We start from the raw sequence: 21,633 nt of genomic DNA, 5'->3' as shown, positions 1-21,633 counted from the left end.
GCTGGAACTAGAGGCGCCGCTGCACTCCCTGGCTTGAAGTGGTTCCCATCCTATACAGGATTTACCCGTTTGGGTCAATGGCTCTCAGCGCCCCCGCTCCGCACCCACCTGCAGCACGAAGAGGCGGGAGCTGCCCCCGAAGCGCAGCGCGTGCCCCACGCGCACCCGGCAGTAGGTGCGGGGCGGGAGCCGGGCCTTGTTGAGGAAGGTGCCGTGGGTGCTGTCCAGGTCGTAGACGTAGAAGCCGGGCTGGGCCTGGCCGCGGTACTGCAGCACGGCGTGGTGCCGCGACACGGACGGGTGCTCCAGGGCCAGGGCGCAGCCCGGCAGCCGCCCCACCAGGAACCAGCTCCTGCCCTCCAAGCGCAGCGTACCCACGATGACGCCGCCCTTCAGGGTCTCCAGGCCGTAGCCGGCCTCGGCCGGGGGGCAGGCGCCCCACGGCGGCTCCTGGTAGCGGGGCCGCAGGGCCGCGGCGGGGAGGGGGCCCGGGGCCGAGCTCTGCTCCCGGGGCTGGGGCGGGCTCTCCGCCGGCGGCTCCTCACCCGCTGCTTCCCCTTCAGCGTCCCGGGGAGCGGCGCCCACCTCCTTGCCGCGGAGCGGGACCGCCGGCGGCAGCGCCGGTCTCTTGAAGGCCCCGAAGTCGGGTCCCTCGGCCACCGGCTCCATCCCTCTTGGGCTCAGCCGCCACCAGCCGAGCGGGTCCCCCCCCCCGGAAACCTGCTCCACGGCAGCTCGGGTTCCGCCCGCGTCTCAGCGCCGCAAGGGCTCAGAGCCCCGGAACCAAACAAGCAGGGGTAGGAAGAGCGCGGCGAACACCCCCACCCTCCGGGCAGCGCGGGACTCCGGGGGGCCATTTCCGCGGCGGAACATCGTTTGCATCCGGGTCAGCGGCTCAGGGGCAAGTCGGAGTCGGTCGGTTGCGAGGTCTCCGCAGCGGGAGGCGGCCGGCGTCTGTTGCGGGCCGGGGCTCGGTAAGGGCGGGGCGGGATCCTCTGTCCCGGCCCCTCCCCCTGTGCTCCGCGCAGGGCTCAGCCTGACCTACGGGCCCCGCTCCCTGGTTCCCCTCCAGCCGGGCCGCAGCGCTCAGAGCTCCGGGGGCTGCTCCCGGGCTTCGCCACGGACTCGTTGCGCGGTCCTGGTCCGGCCCCTCTCGGCCAGTGCGGGCTGCCGCCCCCAGCACGGTGCAGCCGCGTGCGGGGCCCGGACTTCCCTAAGGTCTGGAAAGCCCCTGGGAGCCTGCGGGGGACAGCGCTGCACAAGTGCAAGGCGCTGCTGGGAAGAATACTTCGTGCCTCTGCAGCCAGCCTGGGGCTCCGTCTCCGGGGGGGGGGGCGGGGGGAGGTATAGACCAGGCCCGCCGGCTGGGGGGGGGCGGGGAGGGAGTAAACTAAGGCAGTAAGTCATATGGTTTGTTCCAAAGTCTTACTGCTCTGGCGTACCGAAAATAGATTGATGTGGCGTGCTCAGATGAGTGATCACCGAACACCCCAGAAGCTAATTCCATACACACACAGTGGATTTGGGACCCACTGAACTTGTAAACTTCTGAAATTTCCCCCTAGACAGGGCAGAGTGGGTTGTCAGGTCTCCTGTGAATTCTTCCTTTAGGTCAGGGAGAACTAAAGTCTGCATTATAAATATGAAACAACCTTACATCCGTCTCTCTTTTTCTTAAGAACAGCACCATCTTGCAAGTGTTCTGAAGACCATACTTCTCAGCATGTCCTTGAATGAGAAGTTGTTGCTGTTGATAACTGGAAGGGTGCTTGGAGTTTCCTAACTCCTTTGTTTCTTCTATCAAAAGCCCACTGTCTTCTCAAAAGTCTGTTACTTTAGGTACTATACCTTATTTGTGACAAAATGCTGCGATATTGGGGTGAGATTCCAGTGTCGACCAGTCAGGCCAACCGTAGCTCCTTTGATTTGCTTCAGCGGGAGTTTCGCACTGTGGAAGTCCAGGATCCTCCATTACATCAGCCCTCTGCAAACAAGCCCAGGCCACCCACCATGCTGGACATCCCCTCGGAGCCCTGTAGCCTCACCATTCACACCATTCAGCTCATCCAGCACAACAGACGGCTGCGCAGCCTCATCGCCATGGCTCAGGCCCAGAACCAGCAGCAAGTGGAGGGCATAAAGACGGATGAGAGCGAGCCTCTGCCATCCTGTCCTGCCTCCCCACCCCTCCCTGATGACCTGCTTCCTCTGGATAGCAAAACCCCCAAAATGCCATTTCAGCTAAGGCACAGTGACCCAGAGAGCGACTTTTATAGGTGTGTTGGTGTCACATTGGATTAAGTCTCTGCTGCAGTGAAGTCAGGCAAATTTATATGTACAGAGTCAGTCAGATGGATCCTTTTTGGGGAGTGGCTATCAGAGGATCATTAAGGAGGGAGGGAGACTAAGGTCAGAAATCCTGAATTCTACTCTTGTCTGTATTCATTTCCTATCTGTAAAATGCGGTTAGCAATTCTAATTTATGTCTCAGTAGGGTGCGGCTTAGTGTTTATAAACGTGTTTTGACATCTGATGGAAGGAGCTGTAGAAGTTCAATTATGGGTTGTCACGGGAGATAGTCTTTCATCTTTAGATTCCTCATTTAAATCCAGTTGCTGATTCAAATCCAGTTTAGTTTTGTAATGGCTGAAAGTCTATAAGCCTTACATGTGAGCATTTGGCTGTTCAGTGGCCTGTAATGATGAAAGTAGTTGATGGTATCCCTCCAGTTCCTAATGGCTACACAACATAAACTTCCCTGCACCACAGTTGGCATTGTTCTCTGCTGAGATTATCAAGAAGTTGAGAATTGTATGGTCATGGACACTGAATTCCCTTCTCCCTAAAACTGGCTTTTCCAACAGAGGGAAAGTGGGACAGTTTGTAGGAAACTTATATTGCCTCTGCTCTACCTGTTCTTTTGGGGTAAATAATAGGGGTCCAATCTCTGGGGTTTTCCAACAGCAATCTTTATTTTGCCAGCACTACATTAACAAGAGAAAGTGCTTTTTCTACAGGATGCTGAGGTGCTTTACAGACTGTAGAGTTTTATTTACAGAGATCACTCTCTCACCATTATAATACACTATGTTCTTAGGTGGAATAAGGTAGCAGCCACTCCATACATGTTGTAGGTGAGAACAACAACTTCTATTGAAATAGGGGAAGTTTAGGTCAACAGAAAGTGATTAACCAATTGGGTTCAGATAGGACCCCAGGGTTAACACCCTTCCTACTCCTGCTGTGGGATCTTTAATGACCACAAATGGTTAAGAATTCTACTTTGTCTTACTTGAAAGTGGAGCTGGGTGACAATTTTCAGCCAAAACTTTTTTTCCAGTGAGGAATGCAGATTTAACACCAAAATATTTTTCCAGTTTGTATAGATTTTGCCAAATTGTTTGGTTTAAAACCAAGCAAAAAATGAGAAAAAAAATCAATGTTTTGACATCTTCGGAACAATATTGTGGTTTTTTTATTTGAAACAAAACTAAGTCAAATGTTAAATGGTCTAAATCAAAACAAAATATTTTGATTTTGCTGAAACTAAACAATTTGTTTGGATTTTCTGAAAATTAAAAAACAATTTTTGGTTCAACCCAAAACAATTTTTTAAAATTGCCAGTGAACTGGAAAGTCCTAGCTGTAGTAATGCAGTTCCCACCATACACTATGTTGGGGCACTGTTTGAGTAATCACTTTGAAAGATCATCATCATCTTGTAGAGAAAAGGTGAGCTGAATAAAGATAAGACTGGGAAAGCGAATTACATCAGAAAATAGTTTAGTTGTTTATATCAAGTTAAAAAATAGTAACAGTAATATGTACTTCAGTATGGTGCCTTATGTCCTCGTGGTTTATAAATATCAGTGAATCAAGTCTTGTAGTACTCTTGCAAAAACGGGCATCATCCCTGTTTTACAAATGGGGAACAGAGGCGTATGAGTGAAGTGGCTTGTCCAAGGTCACTCAAAAAAAACTCATGTTCCCAACAGAGCCTAGATCATGACTCGTAGTCATGTAGTTTAACCATTAGATGCAATTAATGCATTTGCCCTACTGACTTCCTTTTTCAGAGCTCTTCAGGAACCTAAGATGAGAAGTCAAGGGAGGCTTACTTGGATCTTGTTTGATTTTGCATGCAGTTTGCATAGCTAACTCATTCTAACTTGTTTCATTTCACAGATGAGTTAAGCTTTTTTTTTTTCCTTCAGTTGAGCTTTCATTGTAAAGGTTCAAAATATTTTTGATCAGATTTCACTTTGGTTTAGACAAATGTAAATCCATTTCATGTTTAGAGTAATTAAGATAGTTATTGATAAAAACAGAACCCCAACCCTGTCCTTGTCCACTACAGTCATTGAGGATGGTCGAGGGAAACAACATTTATAGCAGTTAGACACCTGGGAAAGCTTAAGGACAGAATTGTGAAAAATTGGTGCAGTGCAACTTGGGAGTGACATGTTTTGTGGATTATAAAGAGGGAGTTTTTAAATGGGATGCGGTGAATTTGGAGTTTAATGCAAAACATGGTTTAATTGTGTGCCTCACAGATTAAACTGTTTTAAACTCTTGCAGAACAGGAACTTGAAGGTCCATGTAGTGTATGCTTTTTTCTCTGTTCTAGCCTAGAACAGAGAAAATCTGCTGTATAGACATTTTATGTGAATAAAAATAGCAGCTGTAGTTGCACTAGCTAGAATAAAAGTACAAAGGGTATCAGCCCTTATTCCTCTTCAATGTGTAAGATGATCATAAACAGAGATAGGGAAGTCTTTTCCTCCTTATGATACAGTTAGCTTTTATGTTTTCCTCTGAAACATCCATTGTGTTCCACTGCCAGAGATGTAGTATCAGACTAATCAGTTGACTGAACTATTTCAGTTCCTTTATCCACTGTAAAAACAGTCATTCTAGAGGAAATGGAGTGTGTATATACACTTACAAAAAGAAAGACTAGAAGGTTTTCATTGGTGTAGGAACTGAAAACAGAGGGTTAAGTTCTCAGCATTGAAAGTTTAATGTATAGCAGCGTGACAGGGTTGGGACTCACCACCACAGCGCCTCCCGCTGGCACGTCTGGGAATTAGCTCTGTCCTCTGCAGGGTGCCCTCTGCTGGTGATATCCCATCCATCATTTGCTCCCCTATTGGTATCCGGACCCACATTGCTTCCTGCTCGGCAATATCCGCTTCTGGTCACTGCCCTCCAACAGTGCCCCTTAGTCCATCCTCACACCCTTCCAGGGGCAGGGGGCTTTTAACAACAGTCTTTCTGCTCACTTCTGCTGCATTGGCCAACCACAACCCAAAGTCTAGCCTCTCACGTGTGGGGCACGTTGCAGTCAGCCAGGTGCACGCAATGTGAGGGGAAAGGGGTTGGGGGGAGACCCAGGCCTACCTGCTACTCTGGGTCCTGGACCAGGGACCCTCTAGCAGCAGCCTCCCTGCCCTCCTTCTTGTCTCTTGCTCATCTATCCTCCCTGAGCTAATTCCCCTCTGGCCCCTCGCACCCTCTAGGCCCTTCCAGTCAGGGCCTGCAGCCTGGCAGGTATTGGGCTGGAGCTCTCCTCAGCTCCCCCAAGCCTATGCTGCACTGTCCAGGTATTCTTCCCTCAGGAGACAGACCTTCTCCCTTGAAGGTCTGGGAGCAACTGCCTAGGCTGCTCCTGGGCAGCTTTTATATAGGGCTGAGCCCTGGCCCTGATTGGCTCTCCCACAGGCCCTCCCTAATTGGCTGCCAGTCTGCGCAGCCGCTCTGGCCTGCTCTAGCCCAATCTCTCATAGGGGTGGGGCTGCTGCCCCACCACAAGCAGACTTATAATTACTGTCTGAGCTGGAGACTTCTACCATAACATGACTGCTAGTTTTCTCTCTGTCTGCCTCCAACTGCCATGGAACCATCTTCAAAAGAGACACAACCTACTCCCTCACCCTCTCCCCACAAAGCATCTCAGATGCCTTTTCTCACTTGTCAGTAGATGGTTTCTTAGCTGGCCTCCGTTGCTGTTCTCTCTGACTCTGTTAGTTGCCTCCCTGACCTTCTGGTTGAGGTGCAGGCTCCACACCCCTTGCGGGTTGGGGAGTGGCAGCAGGCAGGAAGTATCCACTAATGGTTAGGAATTGATTTTTTACAATGGGGTGGCAACTTCAATGGGGAGAATGTGCTGAGGATTAGGATTTCTGATAATAGCGACTGGGGGATGCAGAGCAGATCAGCCCTCTTTCTCTGGACTAGTACCCCAGTTTATCCCCAAAACCCAGCGAGTTTAGGTATATAACCCACCTGGGAACTAGTCAGTTTTCCAAGGGTGAAATCAGCACTAATTATACCAGTTGCTGGATATCCCTAGACAATTGGGTGCAGGCAGGTGAAAGACAATGGAGACACTAAAAAAGAGGTGTATTCAGAAAGGGAAAAGAGTCCCCTACCCCAGCAAAGCTCCCCTTATTGTAATCATTGTTCTCCAGCACACAGGCTCTCAACCTTTCCAGACTACTGTACCCTTTTCCGGCATCTGATTTGTTTTGTGTACCCCCAAGTTTCACCTCATTTAAAAACTACTTGCTTACAGAATCAGACATTAAAAATACAAAAGTGTCACAGCACACTATTACTGAAAATTGCTTACTTTTTAATTTTTACCATAAAATTATAAAATAAATCAATTGGAATATAAATATTGTACTCCCATTTCAGCGTATAGTATATAGAGCAGTATAAACAAGTCATATGAAATTTTAGTTTGTACTGACTTCGCTACTGCTTTTTATGTAGCCTGGTGTAAAATCAGGCAAATATCTAGATAAGTTGATGAACCCCCCTTGAAAACCTCTTTGTACTCCCAAGGGTACATGTACCCCTGGTTGTGAACCACTGCTCCAGCACACTTTGTAACTAATTTACCCTTGTTTTTCCAGCATCATCTTTTGCTCTTTTGCATGGGGGGAAAATGGTTCTCAAGTGATGGGAATTTTTGCACCTCATTTGGTAGAAATCAGCTCAGCAGTGTAATGTTTCATAAAATTGAAGTGCTTATGAGAAAGCAGTCTTTTCTTTCCCTAGACCTGCTGCTAGCTCAGTGCTCACTTTTGACAACCTATGACTTCCTTCCATTATTTTACATGAGTAAAGCTCAGTTGTTGCTCCACATATTGAATTGGCCCAATTACTTTCACTTTAACACGCTAGTTAAACAGGAAAGGGCCCACCAGATTTTCCTTCCTTTAAAGGAAATGGCCTTGCTAGAGAGTGGCTTGGACACAAGAATGCTTTTGATTACTTCATATGGGAGCCGTAGATGGCATGCTGTCATGTTAAGAGACTGCCACAGAAAATGTGTCATTTTAGGAGGCTGGCAACCTCATTCACTCTGAAGGTTACGTTTGATTGATCTGAGTTGGCACATTTGTCAGTCTGCTCTAAAGTGATATTCTGTACATTATGGGCCCATTGACGGGGATGGGGAAAAAACAGCATTTCAGTTTATATATTCTTGGTTTGGGTAGATGGTTTTTCCTCCGTATTGTCTCCTGCAGTGGTGGTCCATAAAAACGTAGAGGTATTCCTAGATCTTTATGTAGATCTCTGATGTAAGTGAGGATTTATTATTGTCAAATGGGCCAGTATCTCATAGTATTTATGGTAACTGAAAATAGCCTAGATCCTCTTCTGCAGAGATGATCACATTCTAAGCTTTCCAATTGCACACTTGCAAGTCTGGTGCTTGCCAACCCACAGTGACTAAATCTTAGGGGTAAAGATTCTTCTGTTTATTCACAGCTATGTGACACCGATTAAGTGTTAAGCAGGCTCAGGTTTGGTTGGTAGCTGGATGGGAGACTTCTTAGAAAGCATTAGAAGCTGTAGGAAGTGGCATTCTGCTGTCAAAGTCAGTAGAGATAAGTGTTTAGGAGTGCTGTGTTTCTGGAGATGCCAAACTTTGAATGAGGTGTAAAGCCAAGGTTCTTACTAGTTATGGCCATGTGAAAAAATAAAATAAAAAATCTTATGGCCTTTTTTGCAGAGGTTTGTTGGTACAGGGACATGTGCAATTTAAAACTCGCTCTTCTGCCTGAAAATGTTTTCCTGTTGATACAAGCATGGGCAAATATGAGTATAACTCAAAGGAGTTGAGTGGGGGAATTTTCTCTCTCCCCGACCCCAGCCCCCCAGTCTGTTTACATTGGACAGCACTTTGTTTATGGGAAGTTTCACTGTTTCCCCTGTATAACTAATTCGTTAATCATCTTCTCCTGTTGTTCCTGTGAGGGAAAAAACCCACCAAAACAAAAACAAACAAAAAACGCAACCAGGAAACTGTGTTCATAAAACTACAAAAATTGGGATGGATACACAGAGAGAGGCACAGTACCTGGAAACTGTCTGTTTCTGTCTCTTTCTCTCTCTCTAAATGGGTTAGATTTTAGATTGACTATATTCTTTGACCTCAGTGTCCTGGCCACATACTAATTGGGTAATTAGGTTCTTTTCCAGCATTCTTCTTTGTTGCTAAATATTGCTGTGCATTGTTAAACAGTAGCTGGAGGTGGTGGTGGTGTATCCCAAATGGGCTAACTGAATTATGTCTCTAGTGTATTAGTTTAAGCTTGCAAAGTGCCTCATTTGACAGCTAGTAATTATATTTAACCATACCCCTCTACCCACCTAAAAAGAAAGGACCAGTCCCTGGCTTTGACAGTGGTTCTCTCCCGCTGTGGAAGAAAATGGAGAACTAGGCCCCTGTGTTGATGTTGTAAGAGGCCTAGGGCTCTCCGTGAGCTACTGAAGAGTAGGACAATACAAAAAGGGTACAAAACAGCATGGATGATGCTTGGGCTACAGAGAAACTAGATGATCTTTCAATTGGTGTATTAGAGGTTCTGTTTTTTCCATTCTAAGGCAAATGACATAATTAAATAAAAATCCAGGTGAGTCACTTCACAGAGATTAATAACTAGGAGTTAATGACCTGAGGTCCACACAACTATTCTTATTCCCAGGTAATACCTTGAACTGAGGCTTTTCCTGTACTATTAATTGTTTTCTTTAACTTCATTATTTAAAAGCATTTCATACTAGTGAAAAATGTGGAGTTGTGAACCTGGCAAATGATGAAGCCCTCTAGTTATCCACAGAAGGGTTTTGGTACTGATAGCAATAGTGCAAGCTTCCCTCTCACTACCTGACACACACATACCATGGCTCAGCCCTGTTTTGCGGGGGCCCTTTTTAAGGATCAGAGGGGAGCTGAAGCTCTGAGGTCCGTGCATTTTTTCTGAGACTGAAAGGTGCCAGTTGTGATGGATGTTCTATGGCGTAGACACCTGCGTGCTAGGCACTGCAGTGAGACCAATCTCTCATCTTAAGTAAGCCACTAAGCAGTTAGCAGATGATATCTGTAAGGTATCAACTGGTGGCAAGTCATTGGAAACGCTTGGTGGTGCAAGTGTTTGTGGAGGAGGTGAGGAATTAGGAAGTTGGGTTTGTAAGGAGATCAGAAAAGGAAACTGATCAGAAACTAAACGTGAAATTGACTGGTCTACTTTAACCACTGGAACTGAGTGAAGTATTAAAAAGCAAACAAAAACCATACCAAGTGAACAGAAACTATGAATTTTAAAGTCTGTTGGGCCAGACACATGCTCTTTTGTCTTTCAAATTCTTCAAAGCTTTTCTTTCCCCTGTGAAACTCTCAAATACTAACCCACCTCAGTAAAAAATTCTCACCCACTCATTACAAGAATATTGTAAATGTTGTAAGCTAGTGGTTCTCAACCTCTCCCATACTGGGACCTCTCCTACCTTCTGCTTCCCATCTAGCTGGGATGTAGCCAGGACCCCCCTCTCCCATTTAGCAATATGAGGAAGGGCAGTGTGGTCACAACCCGCAAGCTGTGAACCCTTGTTTTAAGACAGCACCTTCCTCTGGATCTTCCAGCATGCTTTGTGTTACATTGCAAATTGTACTGTCTCTCTCTTCCTGCTTCTTCCATAGCACCAAGTGCATTGCTTAGAGGTGACATGGAAAAAATGGGCTTGTACCTTTTTGTGTATACTTTGATTTAACAAAGTGTGTGTGCTCTGCTTGGTTTTTGTACATTACAAATTTACATCTTGTCTGTCTTGGAAGCCTCTGTGGATGACTGGAGAGCTAATAGGCCTGTGACATTAGAGATAACAAAGAAGTGAAACCTGATTAAGAGGGGAAGAGATTTGCATTCATGTTGTTAAAACTCCTTTTTTGTGTGTTTAGCACCTGTTTAATTCAGACCTCTGGGATAAAAGCTCTTGGTTTAATTAAGGGCTGAGAAAGCTCAGTCCGCATTTGAGTCACCCCAGGAGTCTTCTAGCATAAAAAAGAAAGATGAGACTTGACATTTTTGATATTTGTAAGGAAAAAAAAAGCAGCCATAAACCTTCCAGGCCTCCTCCATACATAAGATGCCATAAGGGACCCAAACCCAACTGCATTTCCTTTGCAGGTCAGGTCACCTCTGCTAAATTAATGGCACAGACCTTTTAACAGTCAACAGTTTTTTCCTCTTCCCCATTTTCCTGAGGTGGGCAAAGGCCTGCTCATGTTGTCTTCTCTGCTTTTAGAGGGAAAGGGGAACCAGTAACTGAGCTGAGTTGGACCTCCTGCCGGCAGCTTCTCTACCAGTCCATGGCCACCATCCTGGCCCATGCGGGGTTCGAGTGTGCCAATGAGAGCGTCCTGGAGACCCTGACAGACATTGCTCATGAGTACTGCTTGAAGTTCACCAAGCTGCTGCGCTTCACTGTAGACCGAGAAGCTCGGCTTGGGCAGACGCCTTTCCCGGACGTAATGGAACAGGTGTTCCACGAAGTGGGCATTGGCAGCGTGCTCTCTCTGCAGAAGTTCTGGCAGCATCGCATTAAGGATTATCACAGCTACATGCTGCAGGTGAGGATAGAGATGTAAAAAATGCTGCTTAATGAAAGACACTCCCAGTGCAATCTCTTGTTGCTATATAGAGAACTGTCTGGATGAGTGAATTAACGTGCAACAAGATCTCTTACTTTGGGGGGGGGTCAGGGAGGGTTTTAGTAAACAACCAGAAGGCAATAACCTCCCCATGTGGGCTGCTAGGGGGCTAGGAGCGTTGTGGTAGTAGCATGCCTGCCCTCTAAGGGAGGAAGCCCCTTAGCTGTCCACCCTTTTGCTGATCTAGAAGTATGCGAGTGGTTGGCCTGGGAGGAAGCTGTGTTTCAGAAAAGTGAGTCAGCTCAAAGAAGGAGATAAGGAAGGAAAATTGTTGGGATCTTCCCCAAATTCTTTTCTCCACCAGAAGCTCCCACAACTTGTTTAATATTGAAGAGATCTATTGTTTGAAAATAGATGATCAAACAAGTAAATTCTTCTACAGAGAGAGCCTATTCAAGCAGAGAATTTGTGATTAAATTACATCAAATACTGGATCCATAATTTATCTGATCTTCCATGGATTTGTGTAAACCATCCAACAACAGAAACAGGATACTTTGATTTCCTCAGGTTCTCTAGAGTCTAGTTGAATAGAATGGTAATCATGCAGTGAGTGAGGAGATATGCATAGTACTAGAAAGCCCCTGGTATTTATCAGAATGACAGAGTGCATTAAACAGTGTTCAGCTTGACATGAAACAGTTTCCATGTAAACAAAAATTCAGAAGAAGAAAAAAGTCAGTACCGATTTATCAACTTGATTTCTATTTCTGTGGGTCAATGGGATGTTTAGCTGTATTTTAGTAATGTAAAGCAGTGAGCACACAAACCAACCTAATTTTAATGTATAGCTTGTGACTTGAGGTGGTTTGTTGAAACTGTACAGAAAGTTCAGTCTGAGAATACGCTGCCATGTAGTTTTTCTGTGAGCTGTTAAACATCTGCTGCCTCCTATTCCCAGCAGTGGCTGCATTTTTCGGTGAATGCTGAACCAACTCCAGATTTGATAAAGCTCTTTGGAGTGAAAAATGCAATATAAATTTCTGTTACCCCTGCAGGGAGCTGGTTTCTTTTGAACTAGTTTTTCCAGAGTTAAACGCTGGCATATTGTTTTAGTGACATAGACATAAAGATATTCTCCCCTTCATGTACTCATGTAATGCTATGAATGTGAAGGAGAATAATATTGAGGCTCACTGAGAGGAGAATTGTACCCCCTGTAGAGTACATGACCTGAGGCAAAATCTGTCTGGTCTGAGCTTCCTAGGGATTTATTCTGTGCTTCCTACCTTGGTATTTGAGAGACTTCTGGAGCAGCTCAGTTGCACTCCCACACTCTTCCTGCATGGCACCCTGTGACTTGCACAGAGTTTGCATAAATCAGAGACCTGCAAATGTCAGTGGCATATAAATTGTTAGTGGTTCTGATGTTTATCAAAAAAGCTACATCATCTGGATTCCTCTTCACTAAAAGATTTTTTTGATTCAAAAATGCTGATTGTATTAGTTAAAAGACTCTTTTTGCATTATGAATACCTTTTAGTTCAATGTAAATGTTTATAAAACAGATGGACTTTAGGTAGTAATATCAGTCCCCACCTACAGCACTCCCTGCTGTTTTGAGGTCTGGGTTTCCTGCATAGCTGTAAGCCAGGGAGGGGGAAGGGATAGCTCAGTGGTTTGAGCATTGGCCTGCTAAACCCGGGGTTGTGAGTTCAATCCTTGAGGGGCCATTTAGGGATCTGGGGCAAAAATTAGGGATTGGTCCTGCTTTGAGCAGGGGGTTGGACTAGATGACCTCCTTAGGTCCCTTCCAACCCTAATATTCTATGATTCACTACAGCTCACTCTTGACTTGCAGTAACCTCTGCTACTTCAGGGTGTGTGTAGATGAGGAAGTAGGTTTTGTTTTAAAACAGCAGTACCACTGCACCTCAGTCTAGACCTTAACAGTCACTGTAATTCCAACCTGGGCCTATCTGGAGCAAAAGGCTATTGAACATTACAGAAATGTGTGATACAGACAAGTACTAGTAGTAGCTAGACTTAGACTGCAAAATTCACTTAATTGATGGTGTACGGTTGATAAAAACCTAAGTTTCTAGAGGTGAAGGGTTGCTGCTGAATTTCATCCCTATATTCATTTCACTGAAATAGCGGGAGAAAATGTTCATTGCATTTCTGTTGTTGATTGAACAGAAGATAGCCAGGTTCTGTAGGTTGTGATTAAAAATGGTGACAGACAGCTCAGAAGTTAAGTAGTTAAAGTTTAGGAGTGGGACTCAGGACACACATGGGTTCTATTTCTTGTTGTGTCCCAGACTTGCTATGTGATTGTGTGTATGTGTGTGTTAATTTCTGGGCCCCCGTTTCCCCATCTATGAAATAAGGCTGCTGATACTTATTCACCAGACAGGTGTGAATAACTTATTGGAGCCTTAGTAAATTAACCCCGTTGAAGTACTTTGAAATCATCAGATGGAAGAAGTTCTGAAAGGACAAACCATCATAATTATTATTAATGTGTATAATTTATATCTGCTCGAGTACCTGTTTCCTTTGATTAGAAACCAGTGATCTTTTGGGGAGAGGGAACACTGTAACACAGTTGCTTTCACTGCTTTGTCTGAAAACTCCAGCCTTTGTGTCTCCAATGATCACTGGCAGGTTAGCAAGCAGCTCTCCGAAGAGTACGAGAAGATTGTCAACCCTGAAAAGGCAGCAGAAGATACAAAACCTGTGAAGATTAAGGAGGAGCCAGTCAGTGATATCACCTTTCCCATAAGTGAGGAGCTGGAGGGAGATCTGGCATCTGGCGACCAGTCTTTGCCTGTGGGAGTCCTTGGAGCTCAGAGTGAGCGTTTTTCTGCCAATCTGGAAGTAGAGGCGTCCCCGCAGGCTACAGGTAAGGGGCAGCCTTCTGTTGTAAACACTCCCTCAGCTTTTCCAAATGGCCTCATGTATTTTACTTTAGCAAAGCTACAGCTGATGGGAGTTGTTTTTGGTCATGTGAGAGGAGGGTTCCGTTTTAAATTAAAAAGCAGCAGTGAGATTTGTTTAAAACCTTGCACAAATACAAGATACAAAACAGGGAGCAAAATGTAATGTAGTTAATGAAGTGCTAGAGATTTACACCACAAAAATAGATAGGAGTATTCTGCAGTAATACTGCAAGATGCAGAGTTTGCACTAATGTTACTCTAATGATAGCAGCCATTGTGCCAGCATAAAAAGTATACAGTAGAAAATATTCTACAGCAATGGCTACAGTCAATGGAAGCATGTGAGCCCTTATGGTGTTATATTCTACAGGAGGGGTGGGCAAACTTTTTGGCCTGAGGGCCACATCTGGGTATGAAAATTGTATGATGGGCCATGAATGCTCATGAAATTGGGGGTTGGGGTGCAGGAGGGGGTGTGGGCTCTTGGATTGGGCAAGAAATGAGGAGTTCAGGGTGCAGGAGGGGGCTCCGGATTGGGGCACAGGAAGTGGTTAGGGGTTGAGGCTCAGGGTGGCGCTTACTTCAAGCAGCTCCCGGAAGCAGCGGCATGTCCCCACTCTGGCTCCTATGTGGAGGTGTGGCGCCGGCCAGGCGGCTCTGCGTGCTGCCCCATCTGCAGATGCTGGCTCGGCAGCTTCCATTGGCCACGGTTCCTGGCCAATGGGAGCTGCAGAGCCAGCACTTGGGGTGGGGGCAGGATGTGGAGCCCCCTGGCTGCCCCTACATGTAGGAGCTGGAGGGGGGACATACCACTGCTTCCGGGTGCTGCACAGAGCCAGGCAAGCCCCTAACCCTGCTCCCCAGCTGGAGCTCGAGGGCTGGATTAAAAGGTCTGATGGGCTGGGTGCAGCCCACAGGCCGTAGTTTGCTCACCCCTGTTCTACAGTAATGGTTCAAGCACTGCAACTTACAATGATATTACTCAAGTGTTTGCTGCTACTATCGTAGAATTATGGTAGTATATGTTTGAATAAGGGTAACCTTCTGCCAATCCAGTATAACGAAGGGAAAATACTTTTGAACACTTGTAAAATGTGTATAAGAGGAGGGCCAACAGACTTCCCTTTTGTATATGAAGCAACAAAAAAAAAGCTGCTTTTTATTCTAATTCCTAATGAATAAACAGTTACAAAAAGGATTCAGTTGATTTTCCTTTTCTGAGGTGGTGCCAGGAGTTTACCACTTCCTGAAACGAACAGCACAGGAATAGTTTCACTTGCAATGAGGAGCTTGCTTGAGGATGCCTGTTGCTGGATTATTTGGGGCTTGTTTAGTTCTACCAGCTGACTGCTGTGGGGAGCTTCTACTTTATTAGTATTCTGTGAAGTTTTACAGTACTGAACACACTAATCAAACTTGCCAGGTAGCTCATGACTCAAGGCCAGAACTTCATGTTATCAAAAAATTGTGGTTCACATTCTTTGATCCAGGAATAAGAACAAGAACACAAATAATGAGGGAAGGGGGAACTGGTTGAGTCAAAAATTGTTAATGGGACTTACAGCTCATTTGTCCCAAGTTGGTAGTGATTGATCATCACCTTCTGACTGCTGTTTAGATTCATAGATATTAAGGTCAGAAGGGACCATTATGATCATCTAGTCTGACCTCCTGCACAATGCAGGCCACAGAATCTCACCCACCCACTCCTGCGATAAACCTCTCACCTATGTCTGAGCTATTGAAGTACTCAAATCCTGGTTTAAAGACTTCAAGGTGCAGAGAATCCTCCAGCAAGTGACCTGTGCCCCATGCTACAGAGGAAGGTGAAAAACCCCCAGGGCCTCTTCCAATCTGCCCTGGAGGAAAATTCCTTCTCGACCCCAAATATGGCGATCAGCTGAACCCTGAGCAAATGGGCAAGATTCACCAACCAGGTACCCAGGAAAGAATTCTCTGTAGTAACTCAGATCCCACCCCATCTAACATCCCATCACAGGCCATTGGGCCTATTTACCATCCATATTTAAAGATCAATTAATTGTCAGAATCATGTTATCCCATCATAACATCTCGTCCATAAACTTATTGAGTTTAATTTTAAAGCCAGATAGGTCTTTTGTCCCCGCTGCTTCCCTTGGAAGGCTATTCCAGAACTTCACTCCTCTGATGATTAGAAACCTTCGTCTAATTTCAAGTCTAAACTTCCCAATGGCCGGTTTATATCCATTTGCTCTTGTGTCCATATTTGATCATTTACGTGAAATGGGCTGGCAGCACTCTGTTCCATTCTAGTAGATGAGTGTTCACATCACAAAACCACCACTCCAGTTAGCAGCTTCAGCAATGATAGCGAGGCCTGATTGGGCCATGGAGACTGAACTCCCCTCTTGCTCCTAGAAGTCATCGCTCCAGGTCAGAATTGAGGCACGTTGATTGGCAGTGTGGGAGAATCTTGTACCACTACAGCCTGTGTTTGTACCTGTTCGGAATCTACATACAAGTTTCAGTATCTATGGCTTTCAGTCCAGCACCATGCACCGACTCTGCGTTCTCTGGAAAATTCTGAAGAACCCCCACACTCAAAGAACCTGTGTTTTGATTCGTATATACAACCACCTGAACTCAGCCATTCCCCGCAGAAATAAGTGTTACACTCAGAAACCCAGATAAAAGTGATGAGGTCTCTTCTATTAACCTTAATCCAAGTGAGGGGAGACGTCAGAGTCTACTGGTTGTTTAAAGAATAACACACTGTTGAGTTTTAAAAAACATAAATCCCTCAGATGTTTTGCTGGGAACTTGTATTGTTTTCTGCAGTGCCTCTGAAATGTGAAGTGCTCTTATTTTGTGTGAGAGGGAATGGTGAACTACTCTGGTGCCGTAATGGATTATGACTGATTCATCTGAAAAGCTCGGTATTAGCATTTACCACTTGAGACCCAGAGGATAACATACTAGCTGTATATTAAATGCCCTGTGCTCCTCTGATATCAGATTGATGTTCTCTACTTATGAATATAAGTGTTCTATTCCTTTCTGAAAATCCCTGTTCACTGCACAAGGGCCTCTGTGTGCTGGAAACCACATCTCTCTAAAGGAGTCCCACTGTGGAGCTGGGCAATGTTGAGTGCATAACATCAGATGGAGGGAGAGGAAACTACTGGAATTAGGATATAAGCATCTTCAAAATGGGAATGAGCCTATTAGGAAGGCAGCAATGTCCAGTGGTTTGAGCACAAAACTAGGAGCCGGAGGCTCCTGAGTTCTAATCCTGCCTCTGAGTATGCCCTTTGTTGTGGTCATGGGCAAATCACTTCATCTCTTTGCAGATGGGGGAATGGAGACAAACTTTGGAATACTATTTCCTTGTCATGTTGTGAGAGTGTTGTGAGGATTAATCCGTTAATTTGTTATGTGCTTTGATGTTAAAGTGCTCTGAAGATGAAATGTCCTGTGTAAACGTTAAGTAGTTTTACTCATTGGTGACAACACTCAGTGACAAAGGGAGCTAAAGGGAATAGGCCTTAATGGTGAATCAACATTGGTGAAAGCAGGAAACCCTCCGATTCTTGCTTAGACTGGGACTGTAGCCTTAAACCTGAGAGCATGTTAATGATGTATCCTCGTGGTTGAGAAGAGGGTAGATTCACTTGAAATGAACATAATGGGGATTTTTAGTGAAGCTTCTGGACACCAATAGGCCCTGTAGTTCTTCCTGGCTGTCTAGCTCATAGACCAGGGGTGGCCAACCTGTGGCTCCAGAGCCACATGTGGCTCTTCAGAAGTGAATATGTGGCTCCTTGTATAGGCACCGACTCCGGAGCTGGAGCTACAGGCGCCAGCTTTCCAATGTGCCAGGGGGTGCTCACTGCTCAATCCCTGGCTCTGCCACAGGCTCTGCCCCCACTCCACCCCTGAGCCTGCCATGCCCTTGCTCCTCCCCCCAGAGCCTCCTGCATGCCAAAAAACAGCTGATTGGGAGGTGTGGGGAAGGAGGGGGAGGTGCTGATCAGCAGGGCTGCCAGTGTGCGGGAGGGGCTAGGAGCGGGGCCGGGAAGCTGCTGACTTATTACTGTGGCTCTTTGGCAATGTACATTGGTAAATTCTGTCTCCTTCTCAGGCTCAGGTTGGCCACCCCTGTCCTAGACCAGCACAGCCTGTGCTGCCTGATGCCCACCACATAGGGTCTCCCTCAGCCCTGGTTTAGGCTAAGCAGTTGTGGAAGGTTTACAATGCAAACACCATTGTGATGTTAATGGAAGGATTCTCTTTGTATAACTGCTAGTAACAGGGGAAGTTCAAAATGTTTGGTTCAGCACCCAGAAGCTTAGATGCTTATTCAAACTTGAGGTAAGCCTCTTGAGTCTGCAAACTAGGTTTGGAAATATCCCAAGCTGGCTTCTTAGTTTGCATCTACATTTTATTTTTCATGTGAATTTAACCCTGACGTCCAGGGACCACATGTGAGGAGCGAGACAGGATTTCAGTCTCCCTTCAGTCCTTGGTTGTTATGCTAAGACTCTCAACAAGGGGCCCAATTAGTATCAGTTGCGGTAGTGGGTATTTTGTCTTTTTTTCTTTCAAAATAAATTTGCAGAAATAACAAAATCTATAATTATCCCTCTTAAGGACAAAATTAAAATAAAACAAAATCCACCCATCACTGTGTTGGGAAAAAAAAACAACTTGGATATAATCTTACACAAAATGCCATCATAAAAATGAAAAATGGGCAAAGGTTTGGTGGTCCATTAACCCAGCTTTCACTGACCTCCTAAAGGACTTCTTGGTTGAAGTTTTGGGAAGAAATTATTACCACCTTTTTATTTTGCATTGTGGTAACACCCAAGAGTCCCAAGTAGACTCTGGACCCCATTGTGCTAGGTGCTATACAAACACCTAGGACGTCACAGTCCCTAACCTGAAGCACTCAGTGTAACTGAAGAGAAGATGCAAGAAAATGAGTGTAACAAACAATAAGAGGGAAGGGCGGGAGAGAAGATGAAGGTGACTTTAAGAACATCAGACAGTGGCGTGGGTGAACAATGTGCATGACCAATAATAATGAAGAATGTTTATAACATTTATTTAAACCAATCACTCTTAAAATTCCTTATGAACTCCTGGTCTCCTTAACAACTGTTCTTCCTCCTTCCTAGGTCATCTTAGGGCTTGCTGCCTAGTTTGTTTGTTTTTCTTTCTAAACAGACTATCCCTAGTTGGCACCTACCTAGAATGATCAGTTCCTTTAAAATAAATACAAACTATACCCACAGCTCCCTCAAACAGCGCCTCCCACCATAGAGCATCTGCTCAGCAGGCCTCAGGGAATCACTGAGTCGAGGATTCCCCCATTTCCCATCTCTTCATAGAACAGCTTGGAGTCCGGCACTGCTGGCACTTTAGGGCCTGCTGAGGCCATCAAGGCATCACCCCATGGTGATACTGCTGTGTCCTCCAAGGCCAGGCTCCATGGAGGGCCTGGGCATCTTGGGTAGAGCCCTGTGCTCTTGGCACTAGCTGATGCTGCTGAGTTCTTGGAGGATGCCTGGCCCTTCTAAAACTGACTCATTCAATAGCCACACTATCAGAGGCTCGTTCACCTGCACATCTACCAGTGTGTTATATGCCATCACGAGCAAGCAATGCCCCTCTGCCATGTACATTGGCCAAACTGGACAGTCTCTACGTAAAAGAATAAATGGACACAAATCAGACGTCAAGAGTTATAACATTCAAAAACCAGTCGGAGAACACTTCAATCTCTTTGGTCACTCGATTACAGACCTAAAAGTGGCAATTCTTCAACAAAAAAACTTCAGAAACAGACTCCAGCTAGAGACTGCTGAATTGGAATTAATTTGCAAACTGGACACCATTTAGGCTTGAGTAAAGACTGGGAGTGGATGTGTCGTTACACAAAGTAAAACTATTTCCCTGTGTTTATTCCCCCCACTCCCACTGTTCCTCACACATTCTTGTCAGCTGCTGGAAAGGGCCCACCTTGATTATTACTACAAAAGGTTTGTTTTCTCTCCTGCTGGTAATAGCTCACCTTACCTGATCACTCTCGTTACAGTGTGTATGGTAACACCCATTGTTTCATGTTCTCTGTGTATATAAATCTCCCCACTGTATTTTCCACTGCATGCATCCGATGAAGTGGGCTGTAGCTCACGAAAGCTTATGCTCAAATACATTTCTTAGTCTCTAAGGTGCCACAAGTACTCCTTTTCTTCATTCTCTTCGGAAATTCCATGGATGGCTGCACTGAAAAAGAGGCAAGGGGCTTAGTCAGCCCCTGCTCTAAGCGGAAGGTGATCAAAGTAAATACTGCTTTTATATGCTTTGTCTTTTTGTTTCACAGCTGTTCTATCTCCAGCCTCATGAGCCCAGCCTTAGGGGTTAGCCTGCTCTTGCTCTTTCTCCACTGATCGGGCTGTCCTTTGCACCCGTACATCTGTTCCCATGCACTCTTTACTAGGTGACTAATGAGTACTCTCTCTCTCTCTCTCTCCAGGTGCCGAGGTCAATGCTTCCCCTCTCTGGAACTTGGCTCAGGTGAAAATGGAGCCTCAGGAAAGTGAGGAGAGCAATGTTCATGGGCATGGGGTCCTAGGCAGTGACGTCTTTGAGGAGCCCATGTCAGGCATGAGCGAAGCTGGGATGCCACAGAGCCCCCATGGCTCCGAGAGCAGTTATGGTTCTCATTCCCCTGATAGCCTGATGGGATCCTCACCTGTCTTCAACCAACGCTGCAAGAAGAAGATGAAGAAGATGTGAAAGGGAAGAGGGCTTTTTTTTTTCGAATCCTGCTCATGGCTTGAAATGAGCCAACAGGCCCTTGGTACCACGTGGACTATAATAAACAGGGCTGGCCCTGAGTTTTGGGGGACAGTCTGTGAAATTATCATGTGAGGTTCGATCTGCAGTGCACGTCAACCCACCCATCTTCATTCTGCCCACGACTCCTCTTCCTTGGGCTCTGCTCTGTATCCCCATCCACGAGATTGCAGGAGAACTCAAAATGGGACCCATCCCCATCCTACAAACATGGCAGTGTCACCAGATCTCTGGCAGGGTGGGAGTGCGGGGGAGAAAGCAGGCTAGTAGTCTTGTTGACAGTGGCTGTTTATACTCACTGAGCCGGGGGGGGCAGGGGTCAAGGCTGCATCTTGACAGTGAGCTTCTCAAAGTGGAACCAGGAGCAATTAGCCTTACCTAGCGCTGGCCCTGGTAATAAACAGCTTCCTTTATTTTGTTGGATTGTATGTGGCAATTTCAACCCAGCTGAGTTGCCCTGTTTGAAGCTGCTATCTTGACAATTTGAAATAGCTTCTGTTTTGGTTCCTGTTTTTTTTTAAAATGGCGTAGCTGATTGATGGCAATAATTATTTTTGTATTGTGGATCCACAGATGATGTTCAACTCTGAGCCTTTAATTTGATTCATTAAGTGTCTCTCTTAACAAAAGCTGGAATGATCATGAGTCAAGTAGGAACTCTGGCTTAAACCAGCTCTATAGCTATAACCCATTGGGAGGTTCAAGGGAGGTTTACTGAGCCTCATATTTGTCCTTACAGTTGCACATTAATCTTCTGAAAGAACAAGCTCCAGGCACATTGTTTTTGTTTGTTCATATAACAGTTATGGTCTTAATTCTCTTTCTTGATTGTATTTCATGTTCATTGTACAGAAATAGAAGCCAAACAAATAAAACTCTCCTGCGTGTCTAATAAGA

General features: G+C 45.7%; 2 protein-coding genes and 1 long non-coding RNA gene across 6 annotated transcripts in view; 1 reads left to right on the top strand and 2 right to left on the bottom strand.

Annotated features, from left to right (window-relative positions):
- LOC102942567 (solute carrier family 4 member 1 adaptor protein) overlaps nt 1-669 on the bottom strand; it is a 23,765-nt gene extending 23,096 nt beyond the window's left edge. Inside the window, exon 1 of the mRNA XM_037895556.2 lies at nt 109-669. Within this exon, the coding sequence (XP_037751484.1) occupies nt 109-669 (561 nt within the window). The remainder of the gene's footprint in view (nt 1-108) is intronic.
- Nucleotides 670-21,633, top strand: SUPT7L (SPT7 like, STAGA complex subunit gamma). Of its 4 annotated transcripts, none has more exons than XM_043543517.1 (5): nt 670-797; nt 1,685-2,276; nt 10,603-10,927; nt 13,616-13,853; nt 20,414-21,633. In XM_043543517.1, the coding sequence occupies exons 2-5, from the start codon at nt 1,864-1,866 to the stop codon at nt 20,674-20,676; spliced, it is 1,239 nt and encodes a 412-aa protein (XP_043399452.1). In that variant the 5' UTR covers nt 670-797; nt 1,685-1,863; the 3' UTR covers nt 20,677-21,633. The 4 variants fall into 4 exon arrangements, with proteins under 4 accessions (XP_043399452.1, XP_037751485.1, XP_037751486.1 ...); XM_037895557.1 differs by lacking the exon at nt 670-797 and adding an exon at nt 844-974 and having other exon boundaries at nt 1,680-2,276; XM_037895558.1 differs by lacking the exon at nt 670-797 and adding an exon at nt 847-974.
- On the bottom strand, nt 4,637-5,771 carry LOC122465158. Its single transcript, XR_006289771.1, has 2 exons — nt 5,054-5,771; nt 4,637-4,913 (listed from the first exon to the last, which is right to left on the bottom strand). It is a non-coding gene; the product is annotated as an uncharacterized LOC122465158 (long non-coding RNA).

The sequence above is a fragment of the Chelonia mydas genome, chromosome 3, assembly GCF_015237465.2.
Source record: "Chelonia mydas isolate rCheMyd1 chromosome 3, rCheMyd1.pri.v2, whole genome shotgun sequence".
NCBI classification, from domain to species: Eukaryota; Metazoa; Chordata; order Testudines; family Cheloniidae; genus Chelonia; species Chelonia mydas.
Note: the sequence above shows the minus strand (reverse complement) of the source record. Positions and strands in the feature narration are given on the sequence as shown.